We start from the raw sequence: 27,962 nt of genomic DNA on the forward strand, positions 1-27,962 counted from the left end.
ACGTCCTCGTCGCGTCTATCAGTTCTAAAATGTGCATACAGTCATGAGTTTCTGCTCAACATCGGCAGAGAAAAACCTCACACACGCCGAAGCTCGGCCTTCAGCATCCCCGACCCCCAGTACTGCATCTGCCCACAGCGGAGGAGCCAAACGCGGGTGAGATTAAGCAGAAGGGGGTAAGCGTGAGGGTCTCCGGCTAGCCAGCTATTCCCACAATAAACTGGATTACATTCGATTACTGCTGTTGTGTCTTTGTTTGCGCTGTGTACTCAACGCGCGTCACTGACGCTTTTATTTTATTTTAAAAATAATGCTATTATCAACACTTACTAACTCGTTCATCTCGACAGCTGTAATGGTGCTTTGCATGTGTTACAAAGTTGGTAATAATGATGAAGACGGACTCGGTGTGACTGGGACTCGTGTTTATTCAGAACTCTCAGATACAAACACAATAAACTCGCGCTGACTGACAGCGCTCTCATAACTCAGTAGTTACTATAAATAACTTTGTTAGCAATCGCTGAGCTCAGTCTCTGGTACATTAGTGATGTCCGGTTCGCAAACGATCTTTCTTTTGAACCAGTTCTTTTTAGTGAACCGAATCAGTTCACCAAATCGGGCTGAATCGTTCTAAACGGTTGGCGTCTCGAGTCAGCGCTGATCCATAATTTACTAAAGTTACTAACTTTCTGACATGAGTGACAGCCCCTCCGACTAGAAATAGACTAATAACCTGAAGTATATGCTGTAACTACAACAGTTCAGACATGCTGAGAACTGATGTGAAGTGAACTCAGGTCCATCCGTCTCTCTGGCAGCAGCTCCTGCCTCGTAGACCTCGTTAAACCACGCCCCCTCCGCTCATTTAAAATGCAAAGATGTCAGCCAATCACAACAGTGGGCGTTTTTACTGAAGTCTCACAGCAGACACGCCTCTTGAAGCAGGGCATTCAGCCACAGGGCAAACAGCAGTATAGAAAAAATGCCTTTTATTTCTAAATTATGACATTTTATGATGTAAAAGTCATACTAACAATAGAAGTACACCTCAGGAAACACTATAAAATAATAGAAAAATGCCATGCCATGGGACCTTTAAACTCGATTAGACGTTATCAGTGGGCGCGTTTGGGCCAGACTCTACCTGCTGCGCCGCGGCTCTGCTTCCTCAGGGGGGCGGCGCTCCTGCCTTCGCTGACCTTTGACCCCTGACGCACGGCATGCTTACCTGGCCTGTTGACCAGTGAGGCGGCCGCCACTGCGCTCTGCAGCTGAGAGGAGGGCGCGAAGGCGAGGGCGCGGATCCCAGCCGGAGACACCTGCAGAGAAACACGTGTCACTTCCTGCTGAGGAGCAGCCACACACTCTGAGCGGGCGGAGGGGGCGGAGCTTCACCTGTTTGATGGGGGCGGGCAGGGGGCGGGGCTTCAGCCCGTGAGCGGAGGAGGAGGAGGCAGGGGGCGTGGCCTGCTGAAGGATGCGCTGCTCCATCTCCTGCTCCTGCCGGAGAGCCTTCACGAACGCCGCCTTCAGCCGATTGGTGTGCTCCGCCTTCAGGAGCTTCTTCTGATTGGACGACATGCACTGCTCACACAGGATGGCTCCGCCCTTGTCTCTGCGCCAGCGGCAGGTGAAGTCCGTCTCACACTCAGAGCAGCAGGACGGCTCTCCAGCGCTGACCACTAGACCAGCATACACACCCTGCTTACCTGACACACACACACACACACACACACACACACACACACACACACACACACACGGAGACACACACACAGACACACACACGGAGACACACACACACACACACACACGCAGAGACACACATACACACACACACACACACACACACACGCAGACACACACACACACACACACACACACGGAGACACACATACACACACACACACACACACACACAGAGATACACACACACGCAGAGACAGACACACACACACACGCACACACACACGAAACATGAAACCAATAAGTTAATATTACAGTGATAAAAATAATAATGTAATAATGATATAAATAATATTATTTTTAATTACTATGATGATTTTATAGAATAAAATTAATAGTAATATAAATATGAAAAATTATACAATAATAATATAACAATAATATATAATATATATGATAATATTACAATATAATAATATAAATATTATTATAACAGAAAAAAATATATATTCTAATATGAATAATATAAAAATAATGCTAATTATATCTGTAAAGCAGCCATTATCATTTTCATTATTATACATTTTTATGACGGAAAAGTCTTGAGCTCAGGAATTTTGTCTCTATCCCTTAGGGTTCAAAAGTTATTAGGATAAACATGAGTAAAATTTTGGACTGATGGTGGCGCTAGAGGGAATGAGTTAGAGACTCCAAATTTTCTGTGGTGTCAGATCAGAATGTCCTCTATCAGTGTGACAAATATCACAACTTTTTACCAAACGGTTCTATGGGCTGCCATAGACTCAAGAGCGGAAGAAGAAACCGAATAATAATAATAATAATAATAGGAACGCCAACAATTTCAATTCGGTGCTTGGCCCCTAATAATTAATTAGAAATAGCACTGAGGTGATCTGAGGATGATGATGATGGTGATGATGTCATACCTCGGCCCAGGGCCTCCAGCAGCTGCTGCACCGCCTCCTCCAGCCCCAGCAGGCACAGGAACTGGTTGTTGGCGGCCGAGGGCATGAAGCTGATCTGGGGCGCGGGCGGGGCGGGCGGAGGGATGTCCAGCAGGGCCTTCTCCAGCTGCTTACGCAGAGCCAGCTTCGCCGCCGCCTGCCGACTGGCCAGAGACTCGCTGGACTTCAGGTTCGCTCCTGCGGCCTGTGGGAACAGAGGTCAGAGGTCAGCCATCACTGGACCTCCTGCTCCATCAGAGCTGTGAGCGGGCGGAGCACCTGATTGAGGACCAGCAGGCTGGCGCTGGGGATGGAGGCCATGCGGATGAGGCCGGGCTGCAGGAGCTTCTGTCCCTGGACACTGGTCAGAGAGCCTCTGGGGGCCAGCAGGAGCGGAGGAGGGCCGGAGGCGGAGCCAGAGATCTGAGAGAGAGAGAGAGAGAGAGAGAGAGAGAGAGAGAGAGAGAGAGATGGAGAGAGAGGGAGAGAGGGAGAGAGGGAGAGAGAGAGAGAGAGAGAGAGAGAGGGAGAGAGAGAGAGAGAGAGAGAGAGAGAGTCACTCCGAGCTCCACACAGGACAGGACACACACACTCACTCACACACACACACACACTCACACACACGGAACAGGACACACACACAAACACACACAAGGAACAGGACACACACACACAAACACACACACGCGGAACAGGGCTGGACCCACCTGAGCTCCTCTGACCAGCGGAGGCATGAGGTTCTGAGGGCCGGGTTTGGTCACCTGACCCCCCCGCACCAGTGGAGGAGGAACCACCGTCCCAGGGGCCCGAGCGGACGCCACCTGCACACACACATTCAGCAGATCCTCGTCACACACTCACAGGGCATTAGGGCTGTCAACGAATATTCTAAATTCGAATATATATTCGAATAGTTTTTAAAAAACGAATTTCGAAGGTGAAAATTAATATTCGAATAAATAAAAAAATGTGGGGGGAAAAACGCCCGCGGTAGTAGAGGCGTGGCTGTCTGCTTTGCGAGTGAAGTCTTGTGTACTGTGGCCCGTCTCCAGAGCGCGAGCCTCCGCTGACTGCGCGCGCTCCTCCACAAACGGACGAGGTGTTTATACTTGACGCGCTCGCCGTTGTGCTTTTCATTGAAACGACAGATGGCGACTCGGAGTAATTGTTCTATAAACTATCAGGAAAAGCGTGGAGAAGAAGTGGGCTAATGTACACAGGTGACGATATTTATTTTAGTACACTTCACCGAAAACCACACTACAAAAGAATCATGTAAAACAGATCAAAATAAACCTTGATACTTGTGACATGAGAACAAAATGTATGTAGAAATGTAACGTTAACTTATACAACTCAATTTATGATATCTAAATGTTTCCTAATTTCACTAAACACTTTAGTGAGTTTTCACTTAGTTTCGTGAACTTTTCTTTATTAAACGGGCTTTTTTATGCTTTTGTAGGCTCGTTTTGTAAATATAAGCAACTCATTTGTATGTGCAAACTGGACCAGCCTTACTTTGCATCGCGCGCCACAAGTTCTCTGTCTGCAACACGACAAGAGGCCATAACGGAGAAATTAATTTAGTTGATTTGTAAGGACATGAGAGCAGGCACGTGCAGAGGGGGGGGCTTTGGGTGCTCGAGCCCCTGCCCTTTTTCAAATATGAATCAAAAGTGCCCCTCTCAGACAAATATCAATGATAATATCGTGGTCAATAAAACTAAATAAATGTGATTATTATAACATGACAATGCATACAATAGTAACGAAAGGCTCAAAAGTCGGACAATTTCTGTTGAGGCGTTGCCATAACGCGTTGCCATGGGTCGCGTGCGTTTTGATTGACAGCTGATTTTCCACTGTTCGGAAACGGCTCTCGAGCCAAATATGGTCCTTTCAGAGAGTGTGTGGCCTCGCGGGAAAAAAGTAAACCAATATTTTTTTTTTCATCCATAATCAGAGCTAATGTGTTGATTTAATTAAAAATCTATATATTAGCTATATATATTTTAAAGTATTACACAATTCACCAATGCTCGTTTGTCTTGTATTTACACCAACCAATCGTGATCTGGCAAAGCAAGTTCAAATTCCATTGGGTGATGTGAAGCGGTAATTTTCTGTTCTTATTCATAAATCGGTTGAAAATTACATGGACAGACGAACTAACGTTTGTGGAACAATTTCCTGCAGTTTGTCTCATTTTATAAATTGCATCACTTACAAAATGGATTTTAACTGACAACAAACAAATCCCTGCACAAAACCACAGCAGCAAAAGTCGCATTAATGGTAAGTAGTGTTAAATTCACTTGTATTTATGTATATTGATACACCGTTTACTATTTCATGAAACTATCAAAGTTAACAAAACCCAAGTGCCGCCGGCACCTACAGGCCTATTATGTGAAGTGTAAGCTGGCAAAATGGTTACATGAAAGGACTTTATTATATTACAATTTTTTAATATTATGCAGCATTATGAAAGAAGTCTCTTATGTTCATCAAGCCTGCATTTATTTGATAAAAAACAGCAATATCGCGAAATATATTAAAATAATGGTTTTCATTTTAAAATAATTTAAAATGGTTTTCATTTTAAAATAATTTAAAATATAATTTATTCCTGTGATCACAGCTGGATTTTCAGCATCATTGCTCCACTCTTCAGTGTCACATGATCATTCAGAAATCATTCTAATATGAGGATTTAATGTTAATGATGGAAACTGTGATACTCTTTTCAAGATTCTTTGATTAATAAAAAGTTAAAAAGAATACAATGTAATAATATTTCACAATATTAGGCTACTGTGTTTTCTGTATTTTTGATTAAATAAATGTAGGCTTGATGAGCATAAGGATATATATACATACATATATATATATACATACATGAATACATACATATATATATAATGTGTATTAGATTAGATTCAACTTTGTCATTACACAAGTACAGGTACAAGGCAACGAAATGCAGTAAGAGGCTGGTTCGCCCGAACAGGGACGAACAGGGTATATATATATATATATATATATATATATATATATATATATATATATATATATATATATATATATATATATATATATATATATATATATATATATATATATATATATATATATATATATAATATATATATTATATATTTACATATTGCCCCTTTTTTACATTTGAGCCCCTGCCCCTGAAGAACTCTCTGCACGGCCCTGCATGAGAGCGATCAGTGTCGTGGATGGGGCAGGCTTCAGTGAGTTCTGTCAAGCAATGGAGCCGAGGAACTGACTGAAGAGATATTGCATGAATGAAGGATAAATGCACTGCTTCCACTGGTTTGATTATTTACCGTTTCATGTCAAGGTAAAGTTCCATGTTTACCACAGCACAGCTCGCTCGGAGCGTTCAATAATATGCTGTAAAACTTATATTAATATTTGTTTCAATCACTGAATGAAGCCTGCTATATTTGGGACAAGAGTCGCGACCTTAAATTGCTTGCACAAAACTCTTGATCAGCCTCAAAATGTGTGTGTTCATTTAAACCGTTATGCGCAGAGAGCGTGAGGGCGAGAGAGAGTGAGAGAGAGAGAGTGAGAGAGAGAGAGTGAGAGAGAGAGAGAGAGAGAGAGATAGAGAGAGAGAGCGTGAGGGCGAGAGAGAGTGAGGTCTGCGGTCTTAGCCATTAGTTGATTTACTTGTTTTTGTGTAGGTTATACGTTGTCAAATATGTTTAAACTTAAATAGACTACCTATATAAGTAGTTATGTGTCTTTGTATTCACTTGTCCTGTTATTGACGTAATGCGCGTCTTTGATAAAATGCGCAACCAGATGTTCGAATAGTTCGAATATTCGTGCTTTTTTTAGAGGGAATATTCGAACGTCATTTTTGAGCAATTTTGACAGCCCTACAGGGCATTTTATAGAGAAGTGTGAGAGAGTGTGTGCATATGTGTGTGTGAGTGTGTTAGGGGTGCACGATATTCACAAAAATGTGATATTGCGATATCGATATTAATTTCGATATTTTTAAACCTATGTAAAATTAGAAAAGTTTCGGAAAACGCATCAAAATAGAAGTTCTTACAACACAAGGTTTATTTCAACATGAATAAAGCAATAATAATCACGTCTGGTTGTACAGTAGGGAAGCAAATCTACAGTTAGTCCACGGGTCAATACACACCTCGGTTTGGGTTCTGATGGCTTGTCATATCAGTTTTTAGCTATTTTATTCTTAGGCGACAGGAACAAAAAGTTATTATTATTTTTATTATAAATAATTTTTTTTATTGCAATACTCTTTTTTATTTTACTTAAAATACTTGGAAAAACCTTACTTAAAACTTTACTTGTACACATTCCTAGTGTATAGTATAATATAAAATAAATATATATAAAGATTTACAGTGGCAGCTCAGAGCAGTACAGCATGAAAGTGTGTGAATAAATGTAAAATTACAGAGAGTTCACTCAAAAATTAAAATTCTGTCGTCAATTACTGGCGCTCAAGTTGTTTTACACCTGAATAAAGTTCTTTCTTCTGTTGGACATAAAATATATTTTGAAGAATGTTGGAAACCAACAGTTGCTGGTCCCCATTATAGGAAATAATAATATGGATATCAATCTACCACCAGCTGTCTGTGTTCAGCTGTCTGTGTTCAACTGTCTGTGTTCAGCTGTCTGTGTTCAACTGTCTGTGTTCAGCTGTCTGTGTTCAGCTGTCTGTGTTCAGCTGTCTGTGTTCAGCTGTCTGTGTTCAACTGTCTGTGTTCAGCTGTCTGTGTTCAGCTGTCTGTGTTCATCTGTCTGTGTTCAGCTGTCTGTGTTCAGCTGTCTGTGTTCATCTGTCTGTGTTCAACTGTCTGTGTTCAGCTGTCTGTGTTCAGCTGTCTGTGTTCAGCTGTCTGTCTGTGTTCAGCTGTCTGTGTTCAGCTGTCTGTCTGTGTTCAGCTGTCTGTCTGTGTTCAGCTGTCTGTGTTCAGCTGTCTGTGTTCAACTGTCTGTGTTCAGCTGTCTGTGTTCAACTGTCTGTGTTCAGCTGTCTGTGTTCAGCTGTCTGTGTTCAGCTGTCTGTGTTCATCTGTCTGTGTTCAACTGTCTGTGTTCAGCTGTCTGTGTTCAGCTGTCTGTGTTCATCTGTCTGTGTTCAACTGTCTGTGTTCAGCTGTCTGTGTTCAACTGTCTGTGTTCAGCTGTCTGTGTTCAGCTGTCTGTGTTCAGCTGTCTGTGTTCAGCTGTCTGTCTGTGTTCAGCTGTCTGTGTTCAGCTGTCTGTCTGTGTTCAGCTGTCTGTCTGTGTTCAGCTGTCTGTGTTCAGCTGTCTGTGTTCAGCTGTCTGTCTGTGTTCAGCTGTCTGTCTGTGTTCAGCTGTCTGTGTTCAGCTGTCTGTGTTCAGCTGTCTGTCTGTGTTCAGCTGTCTGTCTGTGTTCAGCTGTCTGTGTTCAGCTGTCTGTGTTCAGCTGTCTGTGTTCAGCTGTCTGTGTTCAACTGTCTGTGTTCAGCTGTCTGTGTTCAGCTGTCTGTGTTCAGCTGTCTGTCTGTGTTCAGCTGTCTGTGTTCAGCTGTCTGTCTGTGTTCATCTGTCTGTGTTCAGCTGTCTGTCTGTGTTCATCTGTCTGTGTTCAGCTGTCTGTCTGTGTTCATCTGTCTGTCTGTGTTCATCTGTCTGTGTTCAGCTGTCTGTCTGTGTTCAGCTGTCTGTGTTCAGCTGTCTGTCTGTGTTCATCTGTCTGTGTTCAGCTGTCTGTGTTCATCTGTCTGTGTTCAACTGTCTGTCTGTGTTCAGCTGTCTGTCTGTGTTCATCTGTCTGTGTTCATCTGTCTGTGTTCAGCTGTCTGTGTTCAGCTGTCTGTGTTCATCTGTCTGTCTGTGTTCAACTGTCTGTCTGTGTTCAGCTGTCTGTCTGTGTTCAGCTGTCTGTCTGTGTTCATCTGTTGTTAGAATAATGATGAAATTAATTATTTTATTCCCAATATATACACAGGAATAAGGCCTGATGTAAGGAGGTCTTACTCCCAATGTGTAACCAAGGATGATGCCAAATGTAAAGAGGCCTATGTTAACCACACAGATATGTTATGCATGGTTTTATGATGTTGGAAATATATAGAAAATGTAGTGGAGGTTTTATAGAGAACCTTTATACTGGACTTTATAAGAGCCACATGTAGAACAGAAGCAGCCAAGTGAAATAAAGAAGTTGTTTATATGGCCAAGAAACTTTTATAAGAAGTTTTTATTTTACAACTTTTATGTATAAGCTGTTTATAAGGCCGAGGAGCCTAAAGGAGGTTTTTCTTATACAACTTTCATGAATGACTTTGTAAGCATGGAAAAACATGACAACATGATATTGTAAAAAATGTTTTACTTTGGTTCATAGCAAGAATACAGACACATGGTTTTGTAGAAATGTTTTATTTGGTTTTATAGTAAAAACACGGAAGCAAAGACTGTTGTAAAAATGTTTTATTTGGTTTTATAGTAAAGACATGGAGACAAAGACTTTGTAAAAGTATTTTATTGAATAATTGAAATGAACACGCTGAGATATGTTTTAGGCAATCTGCTTTATTAAAAAGATGAAGAAAAACACTAAGTCATATGTATAAGGGTCATTTATAAATGTAACCAAGTATTGAATGAAGAAACAGGTTTTACCCAGGATGATGTCTTGCAGACGAGACGAAGGAGGAGATTAAGGAACCAAGCCAGAAGAAGAAGAATGAAAGAATACAGAGCATTATATACTAAAATGTTGAAGGAATTGAGGGAGTTGACAATCGTTCAAAATCTAGGATTGGATGAACTGTGCCTGTGTAATTGAATATGTGATGAAGAGGTGTGATAATGAAATGGTATATAAGGTATTGATCTCTGTATGAACACCAGAAGCTGAGAGCGTTATGCTGCTTCTCCATTGCTTGATGATCCGAGCCTGACATCTGCTGGTGACACTTGTGAACTGCCGCTTTTGTTACTTAAGACTTTTCTTTTTGTAAACTTTTATTTGATTGTATGTAAAACTTTTTGTTATTGGAAAAATAAATCTACTTATAATTGATTTATAAAAAGAAACCGTTTGCCACGTCTCTGCTTTCTAAACGAGTTGATCTGAACCAGACACGGAGGGGGTCTGTTCTTCTGGGGAGTGAGTATAAATTTATATTTATGATCTAGTTAAGGATTTGACCTGCTTTACCTAGCCTGAGGTTGTAAACTAAAAATAGGTAGAAGGTGTGTGGGATCTAGGCAGATTGTACACCGAATAACATGGCGCCCAACTAGCGGGGCACGATTGCTTATTGATTTCTGGCCAAAATCAATAAACAAAGTGCTGACGAAAAACGTGACTATTGTATAGAAAGTACAAAAGAAAGAAAGCTTAAAAATAGGATTAGGGAAAAATCCTAGAAGGACTTATAAAGTCAAACGAAAATATAATTTAGAAACGAATTATATTAAACCTAATGAAAGGTTAAAACTAACAGTAGTTTTGAAATCTCGAAGAAAGAGATAAAAGTCTAAAAAGGAAGGTATCCTGTAGACGAAAAATAATTCAGGGAAGAATTATTATTATAACCTGGGAATGGGTTATTAAAAAGCCTAAAGATAGGATTAAGGAAAAATCCTAGAAGGACTTATAAAGTCAAACGAAAATATAATTTAGAAACGAATTATATTAAACCTAATGAAAGGTTAAACCAGTAGTGTTGAAATCTCAAAGAGTGAGATGAAAGTCTAAAAAAGGAAGGAATCCTGTAGACGAAAAATAATTCAGGGAAGAATTATTATTATAACCTGGGTAGGGTTATTAAGTGCATGCACGACACTACTAAAATCTCTATAAGTATTGAGTCGGAATATAGAAAAGCGTTGAGAGCTCATATAAGAGAAGCACGCTCCGATAAATACATTAATAGGCTGAAAAAATAGAGATTGGCTAAATCTTTAGTGAAAGAGATTTAGTATAGACTATGTGAACTGTTCAACGAAGTGCACATCGTTGAATGGGAATCATAGTGAAAAGCAGATCCATATTAGAGTGTAATATTGAAGATATACTAAGTACTGATATGGATAGAGAAAGCTTGATGAAGTAAAATCGACAATAAGAGCAAATTGCGATTTTAGCTGTGACTTCCATCCAGAAAGTTGTTAAACAAAAGTATATGAAATCAATTAAAAAGTTTCTGAAGAAAATGTCCGAAGAACAAACAATTGATGAGAAGTAATACTCCTGAAAGGCAAGAAGCAATAAATAGAGATATGGAAGAAGCTAGGGAAGAAACTGAGCTAGGTGAGCGAAGAAACCTAGTTTCTGAAAATAGAACTCCGATTGGAGTAACAGGAAAAAGAACTGACAGAGAAAACAATTCAAGTTCTGAGGAGAGTGAAGATGAGGAATTAGATTCCACAAGGATTAGTACTGATTGTGATATCAGTGAGGAAGAGATAGTGCTCAGAAAAGAGACTAGATTAAAGCACAAAAAAGGTGTGAAAATAACATTACAGAGAGTAACAAAACAAATACAGAATGATTGGCCAGAAGTAGAGTTAAGGGGAACTAAGTATAGAAATCCCAGTGGAAAGAAAAGAGATCAGGAATTGTTAAGTAAATGGAATAAAAGAGTAATACCTGAAAAGGAATTAACTTATGGTCAAATAAAGACTGCCAGTATGTCCCCGTCTGCGACAGAAATAGCCGAACAAGAAGGTTGGTCGAAGGCAGGCAAACAAACTTTATTCCAAGAGGGATATGAGTATAATAGAAAAATAGTAAAAGAATTAGATAATATGATAAAAATATTGAAGAATCAGAATAAACAATTACAAAGAGATTTAGAAACAACTAGAGCTTTTAGACAAATTGAGAATCTGAACAAAGCCACAGAAGAAATCTGGGAGGAAGAGAGCGAGGAGGCCGTATATCAAGAGAGACGGGAAACCCCCAATGAAAGGGAAACTCCAGTAAGGCAGCTGCAGTTCAGCACTCCACGGAGAACAGAGGGAGAGAGAAGTGAGGAGCAAAATGTCCAAGCAAAGTTATTAGAGTTAAAATTAACTGACGTTGTGAGAAACCAAATAGGTTCAAAGAAATCAAATGAAGATTACTGCAGTTATATGGATAGAATCATTAAAGCGGCAACGCAGGCTGGCTTAGGTTCTGAGGCAATAACAAGATTAGTGCACACGTGCACAGGACATGCCATAACGGCGAAGGCCTTAGAAAAGGTTAGAGACCTTACAGGAGTTGAAGACAAATACAAACAATGGAAAGATATGTTAGTAAATGCAAGCAGAGAGCAAATGCCCTTACTTAGTGTATGGTTATCAATTGAGGATGAAATCCCAATGTCAGATAAAGTAAGGCTGCTACGAGACGTAGGGCGTAAAATACCAGGAGGGCAAAAGTTAGGAACCATACTGAATAGCACGACCAAAAAACAGATAGAAGAGAGACTAGCTGAATATGATTTAAATAGTCAGTTTGTGAAAAGAAAGGAACCACAAGGAGCTAGGGTTCAAAAACAACAAAAAGATAAAGTAATGAATAAACAGAGAGCCACCGTGGAGAACGCGAGACCATATAACACAAGATTCCAAGCTAGGCAGGGTGAGAAAGGTCAGTCTAATAGGCCCAAAACCTGGAATACAAGGAAGCCAGCATGGCAGAAGAATAGTAGTGCCAGAAAACCCTTTAAGGATGGCAGAAATGGTAGTGCGCAAAAAACAAGTTATGTTCCAGCAGGAGAATGGGAGAAGTTAACCTCAGCACAGAAAGATCAAGTGATTCAAAAACGCAGAGGCACTGATTCCAGTGTGAAAAGATTTGGCAGAAACAAAGTGACTCATAGTACAGAAGTACAAGAAGCCACGCAAAAAGGACAAAATGTACGAGATAGAGACAACACAGAAAATAATGAACAATGAAACGAAATTGGCCTGTTAAAGGAGCATATCTGTGATAAGAGAGTTTTGGAAAGAGATGAAGATTTGTTTGTAAAAGTGAAAGGTGTGGAATTCCTGTTAGATACAGGAGCTCAGATATCCTCCACAACAGAGCCAATAAATTACACAGGAAAAGTGCTAGTTCAGACATACAATGGAAATATAGAAGAGGAACCAATGGGAGAAAAGTTTGGTGTAAAAATGATAAAAGGTAATGAAAATTTGCTTGCAGGAAGAGATCTTAAAAAGGTGCTGAGATTGAAGGAAGTAGATACAGAACAGGAATTAACTCGCATCAAAAATAAGATGATTGGTAGTGAAGAATCAAGGGAGGAATTGATACAAGCATTGAAACAGACTCCATGCGGGAAATATAAAAATGACACCGGACTAGTTGATCAAAAATATGCACATGAGATTCTTGGCGGAATGCACAAGCCACAGAGACAATATCCAATAAACAAATTGGGAAAAAATGAGCTGGATCAAACGATAACAGAATTATTAGAACAGGGAGTTATTAAAGAAGTGCCTTCAGCAATCACTAATAGTCCTCTGCAATTAGTGCCAAAACCTGGAAAACAAGGATTCAGATTAGTGACAAATTTTAGGGCCCTTAATAAATTGACCCGTCCAGACCGTCGATACCTGATTAATGCAAGAGACACAATTGAGAAACTGAAGGATGGCAAATTTCTAACGAAGTTGGATCTTATAAATGGATTTTGGGCAATCCCATTATCAGAGAATAGTCAAGAGAAAACCGCCTTTACGGTGGGAAATAAACATTATCTATACCAACGTTTGCCACAAGGGTATGTAAATTCTTCAGTTGTGTTCCAGGCAGTAATGATGGAAATATTAAAAGATCTGCCAGTGGAAGTGTACATCGATGACATTTTGATTACAAATGACGATGAGAAAGAACACGTAAAAACCGTAAAAGAGGTGTTGAAAAGAATAGCAGAGGCAGGCTTGAAAATCAATATAAAGAAAAGTGAAATTATGACAGACCTAGTTGAATTTCTAGGATTCTGGGTGTCTGCAGGTAATCGAGGTGTTACACAGACTATGAAGGAAAAAATAGCTGAAATAAAGACACCAGAAAACGTCAAAAATGTACAACAGATGATGGGACTAATGAATTATGTCAGAGACGTGATTCCAAAATTTAGTCAAATGGCGAAACCGATTTATGCCACAATAAAAGGGAACAAATTAAAATGGACTGAGGATGCGGAAAATGCACTTAGTGCTTTAAAGGAAGCAATTTTGTGCTCAGGACAGCTGGAAGGCAGAGAGGATGACAAAGATTTAGAAGTTGATCTAGATATAGACGAGGCTGGTTATCAACTAATAATGCGGAACGAAAAAAGCTGTATACCAATACGCATTATGACAGGAAACTGGGAGAGCCCAGAGAAAAAATTTCTACCAGTTGAGAAGAAATTGGCAGCAATCAGTAAAAGATATGCAGAGCTAAAAGGTCTGGCCAGAGAAAGGCAAATACTGATTAATACCGATGAGATGGTAATGGCTCATCTGAATAAAAATAAGATAAAAGATGCTAAGGCCCAAAATAACAGATGGCAGAGATGGCAGAACGTTATACTAGATCCTAGCATAACTATAATCAACAAGGAGCGTAAGAAATGTCAGAAGAAAAGTTTACCATTGTTTAAAGGAATAATGGTATATACTGATGGATCTAAAACTTTGGCAGATAACGAAGCCCATTGGGCGTATATAATCAAAAAGAAAAAAGGTAACGAAGTAACAGACAAGGGATCTTGTCCTGGTACAGCCCAAACAGCGGAAGTAATGGCAGTGCTTAAGGCACTAGAAAAATTGAAAGAAATGAATGCCAAACAAGTTGTTATAGTCACTGACAGTAAATATGTAGAGGCAAGTCTGAATGAAAACTTGGAAGTTTGGGAACAGAATGGTTTCTGTAAGTACAATAAAAAGCCCATTGAACATGAGCAGCTGTGGAAGGACATAAATTCTTTAGTGAAAGATTTAGACTTAGTCGTAATCCACCAGAAGGGTCACTCGAAGGAGAAGACAGAATTATCACAAGGGAATGAAGCAGTTGACAAATTAGCCAGGCTAAGGAGAGTGGTTATAATCGAGGATAAGGGAACAGGTGCGCTTCAAAAGCTGCATGACTGTTTAAAACACCCCGGTGTAAATCTAATGGGGAAAATACTGTCAGACAATAACATAAATATTCCTAATTGGAGGAAGAAATATAGAGATATCAAGCTGAAATGCGAGAGCTGCATGAGAAAGGGATATCACAGAACAATCAGGAAAGATTATGGCAGGATACTCCCAGAAAAGGCAAATGTAGAGTGGGACTTAGACATAGCTGGTCCACTCAACCCACGCACTAAAAAGGGTAATAAATTCTTTTTAATAGTAGTGGAGGCATATCTGAATAAGATTTGGGCTAAGCCATTAAAAGACCGTAGTGCTAAAAATATAATCAAAGCACTTAGTGAATTAATGTCCGCGTGGAATAGACCAGAATTCATCAGAGTAGATAACGGATCGTACTTTGTGGGAAATCAGCTTGAAAACTGGCTAGCGGAGAAACATATCAAATTGATTAAGTCCGTACGTTATCGTCCAGAAAGCAATGGATTGAGTGAACGATCAAACGGCAGCTTGAAAAGCTTTTTTCGGGCAAACTATAACAATACGGAATGGGATGAACATATGGAAGAGGCTTTGTACTTCGTTAATATGAATACGGGGATTAGAGAAGCCAAAACAGAAATCGAACAACCTGAGGATAGATGTCAGGTGGGAGATTCTGTGTGGATAAAATTAACAAATAAACATCCAACTAAACCATTCAAAGATTTAATTACTAAGAAAGACAGAGTAATGAAAATCATAGATAAGCACACGGTCCAGCTGGAGCAGAATGGCGTGTGGAGCAAAAATAACCTCATTTTAACTAAATGATAGTGAGTAACCATGAGATTTCAGTGTGTGAGCTGTAAATTTTCTGGATGGAAGGTGAAGGTTATTAGAATCAAAGAACAAAAGGATATAGCTAAAAGACAGCTATGTAACCAAAGTGTAAAATGAAAGCTATGAAAGAGACTGTGGCTGGCAGAAAAGCCAAAATAGAGAAATACAATTGCAATAGTAATATACTGAAGAGTGGGCAGTAAGAAATGGCTCGGATCATCAAGCAATGTAAGTATGGAACTATATTTTTTATTAACCTTGCAACTGCAATGAAGGGGAATGGATATTGAAGGATTTTTAAGAAGGGGAAATAAGCCCAATTGAAGTATTAAAAATCTCTTCAATACTCCATACACAAGACTTGTAAGGAAGACTAGAGTGGATGAATTTGTGAACCACTTGAGAATTAAAACACCAAGGGAAGCTTGATGTATTACAGGAATGGAGGCAGAAAGCCAGCGTGGGCCTTCAAGGTCAAGAGATCCCAGGAGACAACGAAGGTGGAATCAGCCGTGTGTACAAAGACCTGCTGTGGCGGGATTGGTAATAACCATTGCGATAGCCCTAATTATATTATGGACTAAGACTAAACTAAATGATAAAGACACAGATGAAATAGACACAGTACACATTGATCCAGATTATGAGGTGGACACTACCTTTCTGATAAACGAAGGGCAGAGTGAGAAAGGGAGAGAGCTAGAACAGGCGAAGTCGCCTGAGACAAACGGGAAAAAGATGAAAAGAGTAAAGGACAGAAATATCATAAACGAATGTAAAGAAGAATTCACAGACAAAAAATACACAATGTATGAAACAAGAGAGAAATTAAGCAATCCAATTCCTGGGTTGAAGTGGTATAGCGAAAGTACAAGAATAGCTGAAATAGCATTAGGACGAAATAAATTCGGAGAAAACGAGGAGAAGCTTTATCAGATAAGCATTAATACAAATAAATCCTGGGAAGAGTGTAGTGATAGTGACTTAAAGAAATGCACTGAAACAAGCTATAATTGGAAATTGCACAATATATGGAGAAGAAAAGTAATAGAAAAATTGATTGAACAATTTAATGGTAAAAATTGTAAAGAACATGAGATGAGTTGGATCGGATGTGCATGCATGCAGAAATGGAAATGTGAGGCAGACGAAGACGGAGCAGAAAATAATTACGATGACAGAGAACATTGGTTGTTGTTTAGTAATGCAAATGGAATCATAAGTCAAGGTGTAAAATGAATGACTATGTTGGAGCACTCTCAAAAATGGATAGATATAATCACGGAAGATAGCACAATGACAGATCAGATGATACTTCAGTTTAGATTATTTGACATATTGGAAGATGTAGCCACAAGAGAGAATGAAAAAGTAATTCCGATCAAAATAACAGATATGGAGAAAGGAGAAGGGGTAATTATCAGTTATGACAACAACCTATTAGGAAAATATTATCCAATTCCAATTGTAAGGGTGAGAGCGAAAAGAGATAAAGAAGTTATGTTGTGGAAAATTCCTAAAGAAATAAAGGAGTACCATGGAAAAGAGAATATCCCTGAGCCCGCATTTATGATGACATGGGGTGATAGGGGAAAACTGTCAAAAGAGGAAAAAATGGTTGACTTCAAAAGATTTTGGACAGTAGTGTGGAGTGCAAGTATCTACCGATGGATGTACACGGGATGGACGTGTAACAATGAAGAGGTAGATGGGAATTGGAGGAGAAATGAGATAAATCAAGGAATATGCAGAATGGTTTCAGAACCAGTAGCAACTGAAAAAACAATTTATGCTGACACCCTAGGAACCTTCAGTTCACAAGAGAATGGTAGATGTATGCCACCATTTCCTTTCTATTTTATGTTGGCTAAAAAACTATTCTTCAACAAACAACTACATGACATAGAGCCCAGAAGAGCAACATTGAGAGAGGGAATTCAAAATATAAATGATAAGGTGAAAAATAAATTTTTTAAAAAATGGCCGGAATCGGAGAGAATACCTATGAATCAATAAAGTGGCTAATGAATAACTTTAAACTGATATTGACCATGATGACAGTAGTATTTGTATTGATTCTAATCGAGTGCACAGGATTAGGAAAGGTATTACGATTATGTATGGTAGCTGCGTGGAGATTGGGCAAATATATTAAGTGCTGTGAGCAGGACAGACCGAGATCAAACAGTTTGGCTCAAGGGCCCCGGGACTCCCCTCGGGGAATAGTCAAACCTATAGGGAGTGTGAGCAGAGTATAAGACGAATGCATGAGATGCCATGAACTATTGTGGCCGGAGACAGAAGTTATTCTGTGCATGGGTAGCCTGTGCAACAAACTTATTTTTAAGTCTACAGTTTATCTCACTTATCATATCCACATATTTTTTATATTTTTATTTTTATCTTATTTCCTATTTTTATCTTAACTTGATTTATTTATAATTCTACTTATGTTAATACTTTTTATTCTAATTTTATTCTATTTCTATTTAATTTCTTGTAACTGTTATTTGCACTGTCCATGGAGCGGACCTGTTTACATTTCACTGCCAGTTGTATATTGTGTATATAACTGTGTATGTGACAAATAAAACTCTTGAATCTTGAATCTTGAAATGCTTTGCTAAAAACCAATAATGTAATATGGTACAATGAACGAGATGTGATGGAATACTGTGTTGATGTGTTTAAGATGTTAGAGGTGATTAATGTACAAATGATGGAGAAACTGAAATATATGTTCATGGAGCTCCACCCAGTGGAGAAAGAAGTGTATAGCGACCTATTGGCTCATAGACTGTGGAGTAAGGAAGAGCAATTATTTGTACATAAATTGTATGCAGAAGGAAGGGGCCGTGATTTGAACGTGATTAAACATAATGGGATATTTTATCTTATAGCTAAAAGAGATGCGGGACTTCCAATTGAGAGAGAGGCCGAATGTCAATCCCCAATTGACCTATTGGAACCCCAGGAAAGTGACGACGGCCCAGAGCGAGGTAGTAATACCGGAGACTTTTATCCCGAAATTCAGCCGGTGTCAAGCTTGTCTGAGTAATGGGAGGGGCCGCACCTTTATCTGTGAAGCTCCTGATGGGCAGTTAATTGGGGCATGTCCGCATGAAATAACTAATGGTAAATGGATGCGTAAGAGATTTGGCGCATACCTGACGATTATTAAGCAGAGTACAAAAAATTGGCCTTCCACCACCAGAATTAACGGAAAAATAATAGGTGGTGAATTAATCAGACCAATGAACAGGAGACCCTGGGTGGCGAGATTCATGAACATATCTCGGATAAATGTTTATACTGAAACTGGACGAATATATGCCCAACTCACCAAATATGACAAGCAAATGAAGGGCTATGTGAATTACCTTGATTTGGAAATAAAAGACTAAAATTTGCATAAGGGGCATGTTAGAATAATGATGAAATTAATTATTTTATTCCCAATATATACACAGGAATAAGGCCTGATGTAAGGAGGTCTTACTCCCAATGTGTAACCAAGGATGATGCCAAATGTAAAGAGGCCTATGTTAACCACACAGATATGTTATGCATGGTTTTATGATGTTGGAAATATATAGAAAATGTAGTGGAGGTTTTATAGAGAACCTTTATACTGGACTTTATAAGAGCCACATGTAGAACAGAAGCAGCCAAGTGAAATAAAGAAGTTGTTTATATGGCCAAGAAACTTTTATAAGAAGTTTTTATTTTACAACTTTTATGTATAAGCTGTTTATAAGGCCGAGGAGCCTAAAGGAGGTTTTTCTTATACAACTTTCATAAATGACTTTGTAAGCATGGAAAAACATGACAACATGATATTGTAAAAAATGTTTTACTTTGGTTCATAGCAAGAATACAGACACATGGTTTTGTAGAAATGTTTTATTTGGTTTTATAGTAAAAACACGGAAGCAAAGACTGTTGTAAAAATGTTTTATTTGGTTTTATAGTAAAGACATGGAGACAAAGACTTTGTAAAAGTATTTTATTGAATAATTGAAATGAACACGCTGAGATATGTTTTAGGCAATCTGCTTTATTAAAAAGATGAAGAAAAACACTAAGTCATATGTATAAGGGTCATTTATAAATGTAACCAAGTATTGAATGAAGAAACAGGTTTTACCCAGGATGATGTCTTGCAGACGAGACGAAGGAGGAGATTAAGGAACCAAGCCAGAAGAAGAAGAATGAAAGAATACAGAGCATTATATACTAAAATGTTGAAGGAATTGAGGGAGTTGACAATCGTTCAAAATCTAGGATTGGATGAACTGTGCCTGTGTAATTGAATATGTGATGAAGAGGTGTGATAATGAAATGGTATATAAGGTATTGATCTCTGTATGAACACCAGAAGCTGAGAGCGTTATGCTGCTTCTCCATTGCTTGATGATCCGAGCCTGACATCTGCTGGTGACACTTGTGAACTGCCGCTTTTGTTACTTAAGACTTTTCTTTTTGTAAACTTTTATTTGATTGTATGTAAAACTTTTTGTTATTGGAAAAATAAATCTACTTATAATTGATTTATAAAAAGAAACCGTTTGCCACGTCTCTGCTTTCTAAACGAGTTGATCTGAACCAGACACGGAGGGGGTCTGTTCTTCTGGGGAGTGAGTATAAATTTATATTTATGATCTAGTTAAGGATTTGACCTGCTTTACCTAGCCTGAGGTTGTAAACTAAAAATAGGTAGAAGGTGTGTGGGATCTAGGCAGATTGTACACCGAATAACACTGTCTGTGTTCAGCTGTCTGTGTTCATCTGTCTGTGTTCAGCTGTCTGTGTTCAGCTGTCTGTGTTCATCTGTCTGTGTTCAACTGTCTGTCTGTGTTCAGCTGTCTGTCTGTGTTCAGCTGTCTGTCTGTGTTCATCTGTCTGTGTTCATCTGTCTGTGTTCAGCTGTCTGTGTTCAGCTGTCTGTGTTCAGCTGTCTGTGTTCATCTGTCTGTGTTCATCTGTCTGTGTTCAGCTGTCTGTGTTCATCTGTCTGTGTTCAGCTGTCTGTGTTCAGCTGTCTGTGTTCAGCTGTCTGTGTTCAGCTGTCTGTGTTCATCTGTCTGTGTTCATCTGTCTGTGTTCAGCTGTCTGTGTTCATCTGTCTGTGTTCAGCTGTCTGTGTTCAGCTGTCTGTGTTCATCTGTCGTGTTCAACTGTCTGTCTGTGTTCAGCTGTCTGTCTGTGTTCATCTGTCTGTGTTCAGCTGTCTGTGTTCATCTGTCTGTGTTCAGCTGTCTGTGTTCATCTGTCTGTGTTCATCTGTCTGTGTTCAACTGTCTGTGTTCAGCTGTCTGTGTTCAACTGTCTGTGTTCAGCTGTCTGTGTTCAGCTGTCTGTGTTCAACTGTCTGTGTTCAGCTGTCTGTGTTCAACTGTCTGTGTTCAGCTGTCTGTGTTCAACTGTCTGTGTTCAGCTGTCTGTGTTCAGCTGTCTGTCTGTGTTCAGCTGTCTGTCTGTGTTCAGCTGTCTGTGTTCAGCTGTCTGTCTGTGTTCATCTGTCTGTCTGTGTTCATCTGTCTGTGTTCAGCTGTCTGTCTGTGTTCATCTGTCTGTCTGTGTTCAGCTGTCTGTCTGTGTTCAGCTGTCTGTCTGTGTTCAGCTGTCTGTGTTCAGCTGTCTGTCTGTGTTCATCTGTCTGTGTTCAGCTGTCTGTGTTCATCTGTCTGTGTTCAACTGTCTGTCTGTGTTCAGCTGTCTGTCTGTGTTCAGCTGTCTGTGTTCATCTGTCTGTGTTCATCTGTCTGTCTGTGTTCAGCTGTCTGTCTGTGTTCAGCTGTCTGTCTGTGTTCAGCTGTCTGTCTGTGTTCAGCTGTCTGTCTGTGTTCAGCTGTCTGTGTTCAGCTGTCTGTGTTCAGCTGTCTGTGTTCAGCTGTCTGTCTGTGTTCAGCTGTCTGTCTGTGTTCAGCTGTCTGTCTGTGTTCAGCTGTCTGTCTGTGTTCAGCTGTCTGTGTTCAGCTGTCTGTCTGTGTTCAGCTGTCTGTGTTCAGCTGTCTGTCTGTGTTCAGCTGTCTGTGTTCATCTGTCTGCGTTCAACTGTCTGTCTGTGTTCAGCTGTCTGTGTTCAGCTGTCTGTGTTCATCTGTCTGTGTTCAGCTGTCTGTGTTCATCTGTCTGTGTTCAGCTGTCTGTCTGTGTTCAGCTGTCTGTGTTCAGCTGTCTGTCTGTGTTCAGCTGTCTGTGTTCAGCTGTCTGTCTGTGTTCAGCTGTCTGTGTTCAGCTGTCTGTGTTCAGCTGTCTGTGTTCATCTGTCTGTGTTCAGCTGTCTGTCTGTGTTCAGCTGTCTGTGTTCAGCTGTCTGTGTTCAGCTGTCTGTCTGTGTTCAGCTGTCTGTCTGTGTTCAGCTGTCTGTGTTCAGCTGTCTGTGTTCAGCTGTCTGTGTTCAGCTGTCTGTGTTCAGCTGTCTGTGTTCAGCTGTCTGTGTTCAGCTGTCTGTGTTCAGCTGTCTGTGTTCAGCTGTCTGTGTTCAGCTGTCTGTCTGTGTTCAGCTGTCTGTGTTCAGCTGTCTGTGTTCAGCTGTCTGTGTTCAGCTGTCTGTCTGTGTTCAGCTGTCTGTCTGTGTTCAGCTGTCTGTGTTCATCTGTCTGCGTTCAACTGTCTGTCTGTGTTCAGCTGCCTGTGTTCATCTGTCTGTGTTCAGCTGTCTGTGTTCAGCTGTCTGTCTGTGTTCAGCTGTCTGTGTTCAGCTGTCTGTCTGTGTTCAGCTGTCTGCGTTCAACTGTCTGTCTGTGTTCAGCTGTCTGTGTTCAGCTGTCTGTGTTCAGCTGTCTGTGTTCAGCTGTCTGTCTGTGTTCAGCTGTCTGTCTGTGTTCAGCTGTCTGTGTTCAGCTGTCTGTGTTCAGCTGTCTGTGTTCATCTGTCTGTGTTCAGCTGTCTGTGTTCAGCTGTCTGTGTTCAGCTGTCTGTGTTCAGCTGTCTGTCTGTGTTCAGCTGTCTGTGTTCAGCTGTCTGTGTTCATCTGTCTGCGTTCAACTGTCTGTCTGTGTTCAGCTGTCTGTGTTCAGCTGTCTGTGTTCATCTGTCTGTGTTCAACTGTCTGTGTTCATCTGTCTGTGTTCAGCTGTCTGTGTTCAGCTGTCTGTGTTCATCTGTCTGTGTTCAACTGTCTGTGTTCATCTGTCTGTGTTCAGCTGTCTGTGTTCAGCTGTCTGTGTTCATCTGTCTGTGTTCAGCTGTCTGTGTTCAGCTGTCTGTGTTCATCTGTCTGTGTTCAGCTGTCTGTGTTCAGCTGTCTGTGTTCATCTGTCTGTGTTCAGCTGTCTGTGTTCAGCTGTCTGTCTGTGTTCATCTGTCTGCGTTCAACTGTCTGTCTGTGTTCAGCTGTCTGTGTTCAGCTGTCTGTGTTCAGCTGTCAGTGTTCATCTGTCTGTGTTCAGCTGTCTGTGTTCAACTGTCTGTCTGTGTTCATCTGTCTGTGTTCATCTGTCTGTGTTCAGCTGTCTGTGTTCATCTGTCTGTGTTCAACTGTCTGTCTGTGTTCAGCTGTCTGTGTTCATCTGTCTGTGTTCAACTGTCTGTCTGTGTTCAGCTGTCTGTGTTCAGCTGTCTGTGTTCATCTGTCTGTGTTCATCTGTCTGTGTTCAGCTGTCTGTCTGTGTTCATCTGTCTGTTCAGCTGTCTGTGTTCATCTGTCTGTGTTCATCTGTCTGTGTTCAGCTGTCTGTCTGTGTTCATCTGTCTGTTCAGCTGTCTGTGTTCATCTGTCTGTGTTCATCTGTCTGTGTTCAGCTGTCTGTCTGTGTTCAGCTGTCTGTCTGTGTTCAGCTGTCTGTCTGTGTTCACTCTACTCCGTGCTCTACTCTAGGGATGAAACGATTACCGGTTTCACGATAAACCACGGTAAAATTTTGTGACGGTTAGTAATATCGTATAAAATTTAATTATCATTAAAACCGCGTGTGATTATCACGATTTTAAAACTCGCAGTAAATCTTGTCCAGTCAGTCAGGCGCAGCACCGCTGTTTTCTGAATGAGAAGAAATGGCAGAAGCAGTGACAGCACTGGGGGATTGTTCAGCCTTCTAAAAGGACCAAATCTGAGGCGGTGTCATATTTTGGCTTTTACAAAAGTCCTGAGGGAAACTTAATCGAAGATGGTCACCCTGTCTGCAGAACATGAATAAAGTCGCTGTAATAGAGGGAAACACTTCAAAACTACGAACGCAAGGCAAGTGGACTTTGACCTCAATACCAAAACTACGTCTGGGAAATAATAACGTGAAGCGAACAAACAAGTTCAGACAAGACTAGGGTGACATTTAAGGGATAATAATCAGGGCTTGACATTAACAACCGCCGTTTGCGGGTGTAACGTTATTTTGGCTGCACACTAGCCACTCTGCTGTTGAACTTATTATAGTCTTCTCAAAAGCCATCTGTTATAATCGCGTTGCACATTATAACCAATCACACGTGTTTATATTGAGTTTATGAATGCAATGTCTCATAATCAGAGGCGTTCAGATTATCCGGAATTTTGTCCAGAGCGCGCGCCGCTCACACGCTGAAATCTACACGAAAAGCAGATGTGTGTGTGATGTACACAAGAGATTCGCTCATCATACAGAGGTTGAGTGTTTTTGTTCTATTTCAGCAGCGAAAATAGTTTCAAACAAACACAGCAGAAGCACAGCGCATCTGATGTGACTGGCATAAAGTTGGTGAATTTAGGGACCGTCTCTAAAGTTACATACAACATTGGTAACGTTATACACGTTTGAAACTTTAATAGCATTTGAAGAGAATGAAAGTCATAAAACTGGCTGTAAACTGATCTAGGTGTCAGGTATGATGCAGACATTTTGATATTTAATAAAATAAACTGTCAAATCATATGGAAATATGGATATGCATTATTTCTCTAGGATACTGTTTGGGCTCTAACACAAAACATGCTAGATTTAAATGCATCATTGCTGAACACTTGAGAATATTGCTTGAGAATATATTTACAGAGATAATATTAGAGATTATATTTACGAGAAATTATTATTATTTATGCGTTGCTATTGACGACGGCCATTATAAGGAAGAAAATCCCACAGAATCTTGCTTAAAAAAAGTGCATAGAGCTGCTTTAGTTTGTTTGTTGATTTTCAAATATAAAACTTGAACAAAACCGTGATAATATTGATAACCGTGATAATTTGGGTCACTATAATCGTGATGTTAAATTTCCATACCGTTTCATCCCTACTCTACTCGCACTATACTCCGTGCTCTACTCGCACTATACTCCGTGCTCTACTCGCACTATACTCCGTGCTCTACTCGCACTATACTCCGTGCTCTACTCGCCACTATACTCCGTGCTCTACTCGCCACTATACTCCGTGCTCTACTCGCACTATACTCCGTGCTCTACTCGACCTATACTCCGTGCTCTACTCGCCACTATACTCCGTGCTCTACTCGCCACTATACTCCGTGCTCTACTCGCACTATACTCCGTGCTCTACTCGACCTATACTCCGTGCTCTACTCGCCACTCTACTCCGTGCTCTACTCGCACTATACTCCGTGCTCTACTCGCCACTCTACTCCGTGCTCTACTCGCACTATACTCCGTGCTCTACTCGCACTATACTCCGTGCTCTACTCGCCACTATACTCCGTGCTCTACTCGCCACTCTACTCCGTGCTCTACTCGCACTATACTCCGTGCTCTACTCGCACTATACTCCGTGCTCTACTCGCACTATACTCCGTGCTCTACTCGCCACTCTACTCCGTGCTCTACTCGCCGCTCTACTCCGTGCTCTACTCGCCGCTCTACTCCGTGCTCTACTCGCCGCTCTACTCCGTGCTCTACTCCGTGCTCTACTCGCCGCTCTACTCCGTGCTCTACTCGCCACTCTACTCCGTGCTCTACTCGCCACTCTACTCCGTGCTCTACTCCGTGCTCTACTCGCCGCTCTACTCCGTGCTCTACTCGCCGCTCTACTCCGTGCTCTACTCCGTGCTCTACTCGCCGCTCTACTCCGTGCTCTACTCGCCACTCTACTCCGTGCTCTACTCGCCACTCTACTCCGTGCTCTACTCGCCACTCTACTCCGTGCTCTACTCGCCACTCTACTCCGTGCTCTACTCGCCACTCTACTCCGTGCTCTACTCGCCACTCTACTCCGTGCTCTACTCGCCACTCTACTCCGTACTCTACTCGCCACTCTACTCCGTGCTCTACTCGCCACTCTACTCCGTGCTCTACTCGCCACTCTACTCCGTGCTCTACTCGCCACTCTACTCCGTGCTCTACTCGCCGCTCTACTCCGTGCTCTACTCCGTGCTCTACTCCGTGCTCTACTCGCCGCTCTACTCCGTGCTCTACTCGCCACTCTACTCCGTGCTCTACTCGCCACTCTACTCCGTGCTCTACTCCGTGCTCTACTCGCCGCTCTACTCCGTGCTCTACTCCGTGCTCTACTCGCCGCTCTACTCCGTGCTCTACTCCGTGCTCTACTCGCCGCTCTACTCCGTGCTCTACTCGCCACTCTACTCCGTGCTCTACTCGCCACTCTACTCCGTGCTCTACTCGCCACTCTACTCCGTGCTCTACTCGCCACTCTACTCCGTGCTCTACTCGCCACTCTACTCCGTGCTCTACTCGCCACTCTACTCCGTGCTCTACTCGCCACTCTACTCCGTGCTCTACTCGCCGCTCTACTCCGTGCTCTACTCGCCACTCTACTCCGTGCTCTACTCGCCACTCTACTCCGTGCTCTACTCCGTGCTCTACTCCGTGCTCTACTCCGTGCTCTACTCGCCACTCTACTCCGTGCTCTACTCGCCACTCTACTCCGTGCTCTACTCGCCACTCTACTCCGTGCTCTACTCGCCGCTCTACTCCGTGCTCTACTCGCCACTCTACTCCGTGCTCTACTCGCCGCTCTACTCCGTGCTCTACTCGCCACTCTACTCCGTGCTCTACTCGCCACTCTACTCCGTGCTCTACTCCGTGCTCTACTCGCCGCTCTACTCCGTGCTCTACTCCGTGCTCTACTCGCCGCTCTACTCCGTGCTCTACTCGCCGCTCTACTCCGTGCTCTACTCCGTGCTCTACTCGCCGCTCTACTCCGTGCTCTACTCGCCACTCTACTCCGTGCTCTACTCGCCACTCTACTCCGTGCTCTACTCCGTGCTCTACTCGCCGCTCTACTCCGTGCTCTACTCGCCACTCTACTCCGTGCTCTACTCGCCACTCTACTCCGTGCTCTACTCCGTGCTCTACTCGCCGCTCTACTCCGTGCTCTACTCGCCGCTCTACTCCGTGCTCTACTCGTGCTCTACTCGCCGCTCTACTCCGTGCTCTACTCGTGCTCTACTCGCCGCTCTACTCCGTGCTCTACTCCGTGCTCTACTCGCCGCTCTACTCCGTGCTCTACTCGCCACTCTACTCCGTGCTCTACTCGCCACTCTACTCCGTGCTCTACTCCGTGCTCTACTCGCCGCTCTACTCCGTGCTCTACTCGCCACTCTACTCCGTGCTCTACTCGCCACTCTACTCCGTGCTCTACTCCGTGCTCTACTCGCCGCTCTACTCCGTGCTCTACTCGCCGCTCTACTCCGTGCTCTACTCGTGCTCTACTCGCCGCTCTACTCCGTGCTCTACTCGTGCTCTACTCGCCGCTCTACTCCGTGCTCTACTCGCCACTCTACTCCGTGCTCTACTCCGTGCTCTACTCGCCGCTCTACTCCGTGCTCTACTCGCCACTCTACTCCGTGCTCTACTCGCCACTCTACTCCGTGCTCTACTCCGTGCTCTACTCGCCACTCTACTCCGTGCTCTACTCCGTGCTCTACTCGCCACTCTACTCCGTGCTCTACTCCGTGCTCTACTCGCCGCTCTACTCCGTGCTCTACTCGCCACTCTACTCCGTGCTCTACTCGCCACTCTACTCCGTGCTCTACTCCGTGCTCTACTCGCCGCTCTACTCCGTGCTCTACTCGCCGCTCTACTCCGTGCTCTACTCGTGCTCTACTCGCCGCTCTACTCCGTGCTCTACTCGTGCTCTACTCGCCGCTCTACTCCGTGCTCTACTCCGTGCTCTACTCGCCGCTCTACTCCGTGCTCTACTCCGTGCTCTACTCGCCGCTCTACTCCGTGCTCTACTCCGTGCTCTACTCGCCGCTCTACTCCGTGCTCTACTCGCCGCTCTACTCCGTGCTCTACTCGCCGCTCTACTCCGTGCTCTACTCCGTGCTCTACTCCGTGCTCTACTCGCACTATACTCCGTGCTCTACTTATATGGCCGTGGTGTGGGCGTGTCTTATGTGGGGGACTGGAGGAGTGTGTGTGTGTGTGTGTGTGTGTGTGTGTGTGTGTGTGTGTGTGTATTC

The 27,962-nt window shown here is 42.2% G+C and overlaps 1 protein-coding gene across 1 annotated transcript in view; it reads right to left on the reverse strand.

The window, feature by feature from the left end:
- The window catches only part of LOC307128610 (transcriptional repressor p66-alpha-like), a gene marked incomplete at its 5' end in the record, with an annotated part of 13,136 nt that extends 1,252 nt beyond the window's left edge, over positions 1 to 11,884 (reverse strand). Inside the window, 6 exons of the mRNA XM_079820524.1 lie at positions 1,232 to 1,322; positions 1,399 to 1,712; positions 2,637 to 2,859; positions 2,934 to 3,077; positions 3,362 to 3,475; positions 11,867 to 11,884. Coding sequence (XP_079676650.1) covers positions 1,232 to 1,322; positions 1,399 to 1,712; positions 2,637 to 2,859; positions 2,934 to 3,077; positions 3,362 to 3,475; positions 11,867 to 11,884 — 904 coding nt within the window. The remainder of the gene's footprint in view (positions 1 to 1,231; positions 1,323 to 1,398; positions 1,713 to 2,636; positions 2,860 to 2,933; positions 3,078 to 3,361; positions 3,476 to 11,866) is intronic.
- Positions 11,885 to 27,962: the final 16,078 nt, after the last annotated feature.

Source organism: Gobio gobio (assembly GCF_949357685.1).
Source record: "Gobio gobio genome assembly, chromosome: 6".
NCBI classification, from domain to species: domain Eukaryota; kingdom Metazoa; phylum Chordata; class Actinopteri; order Cypriniformes; family Gobionidae; genus Gobio; species Gobio gobio.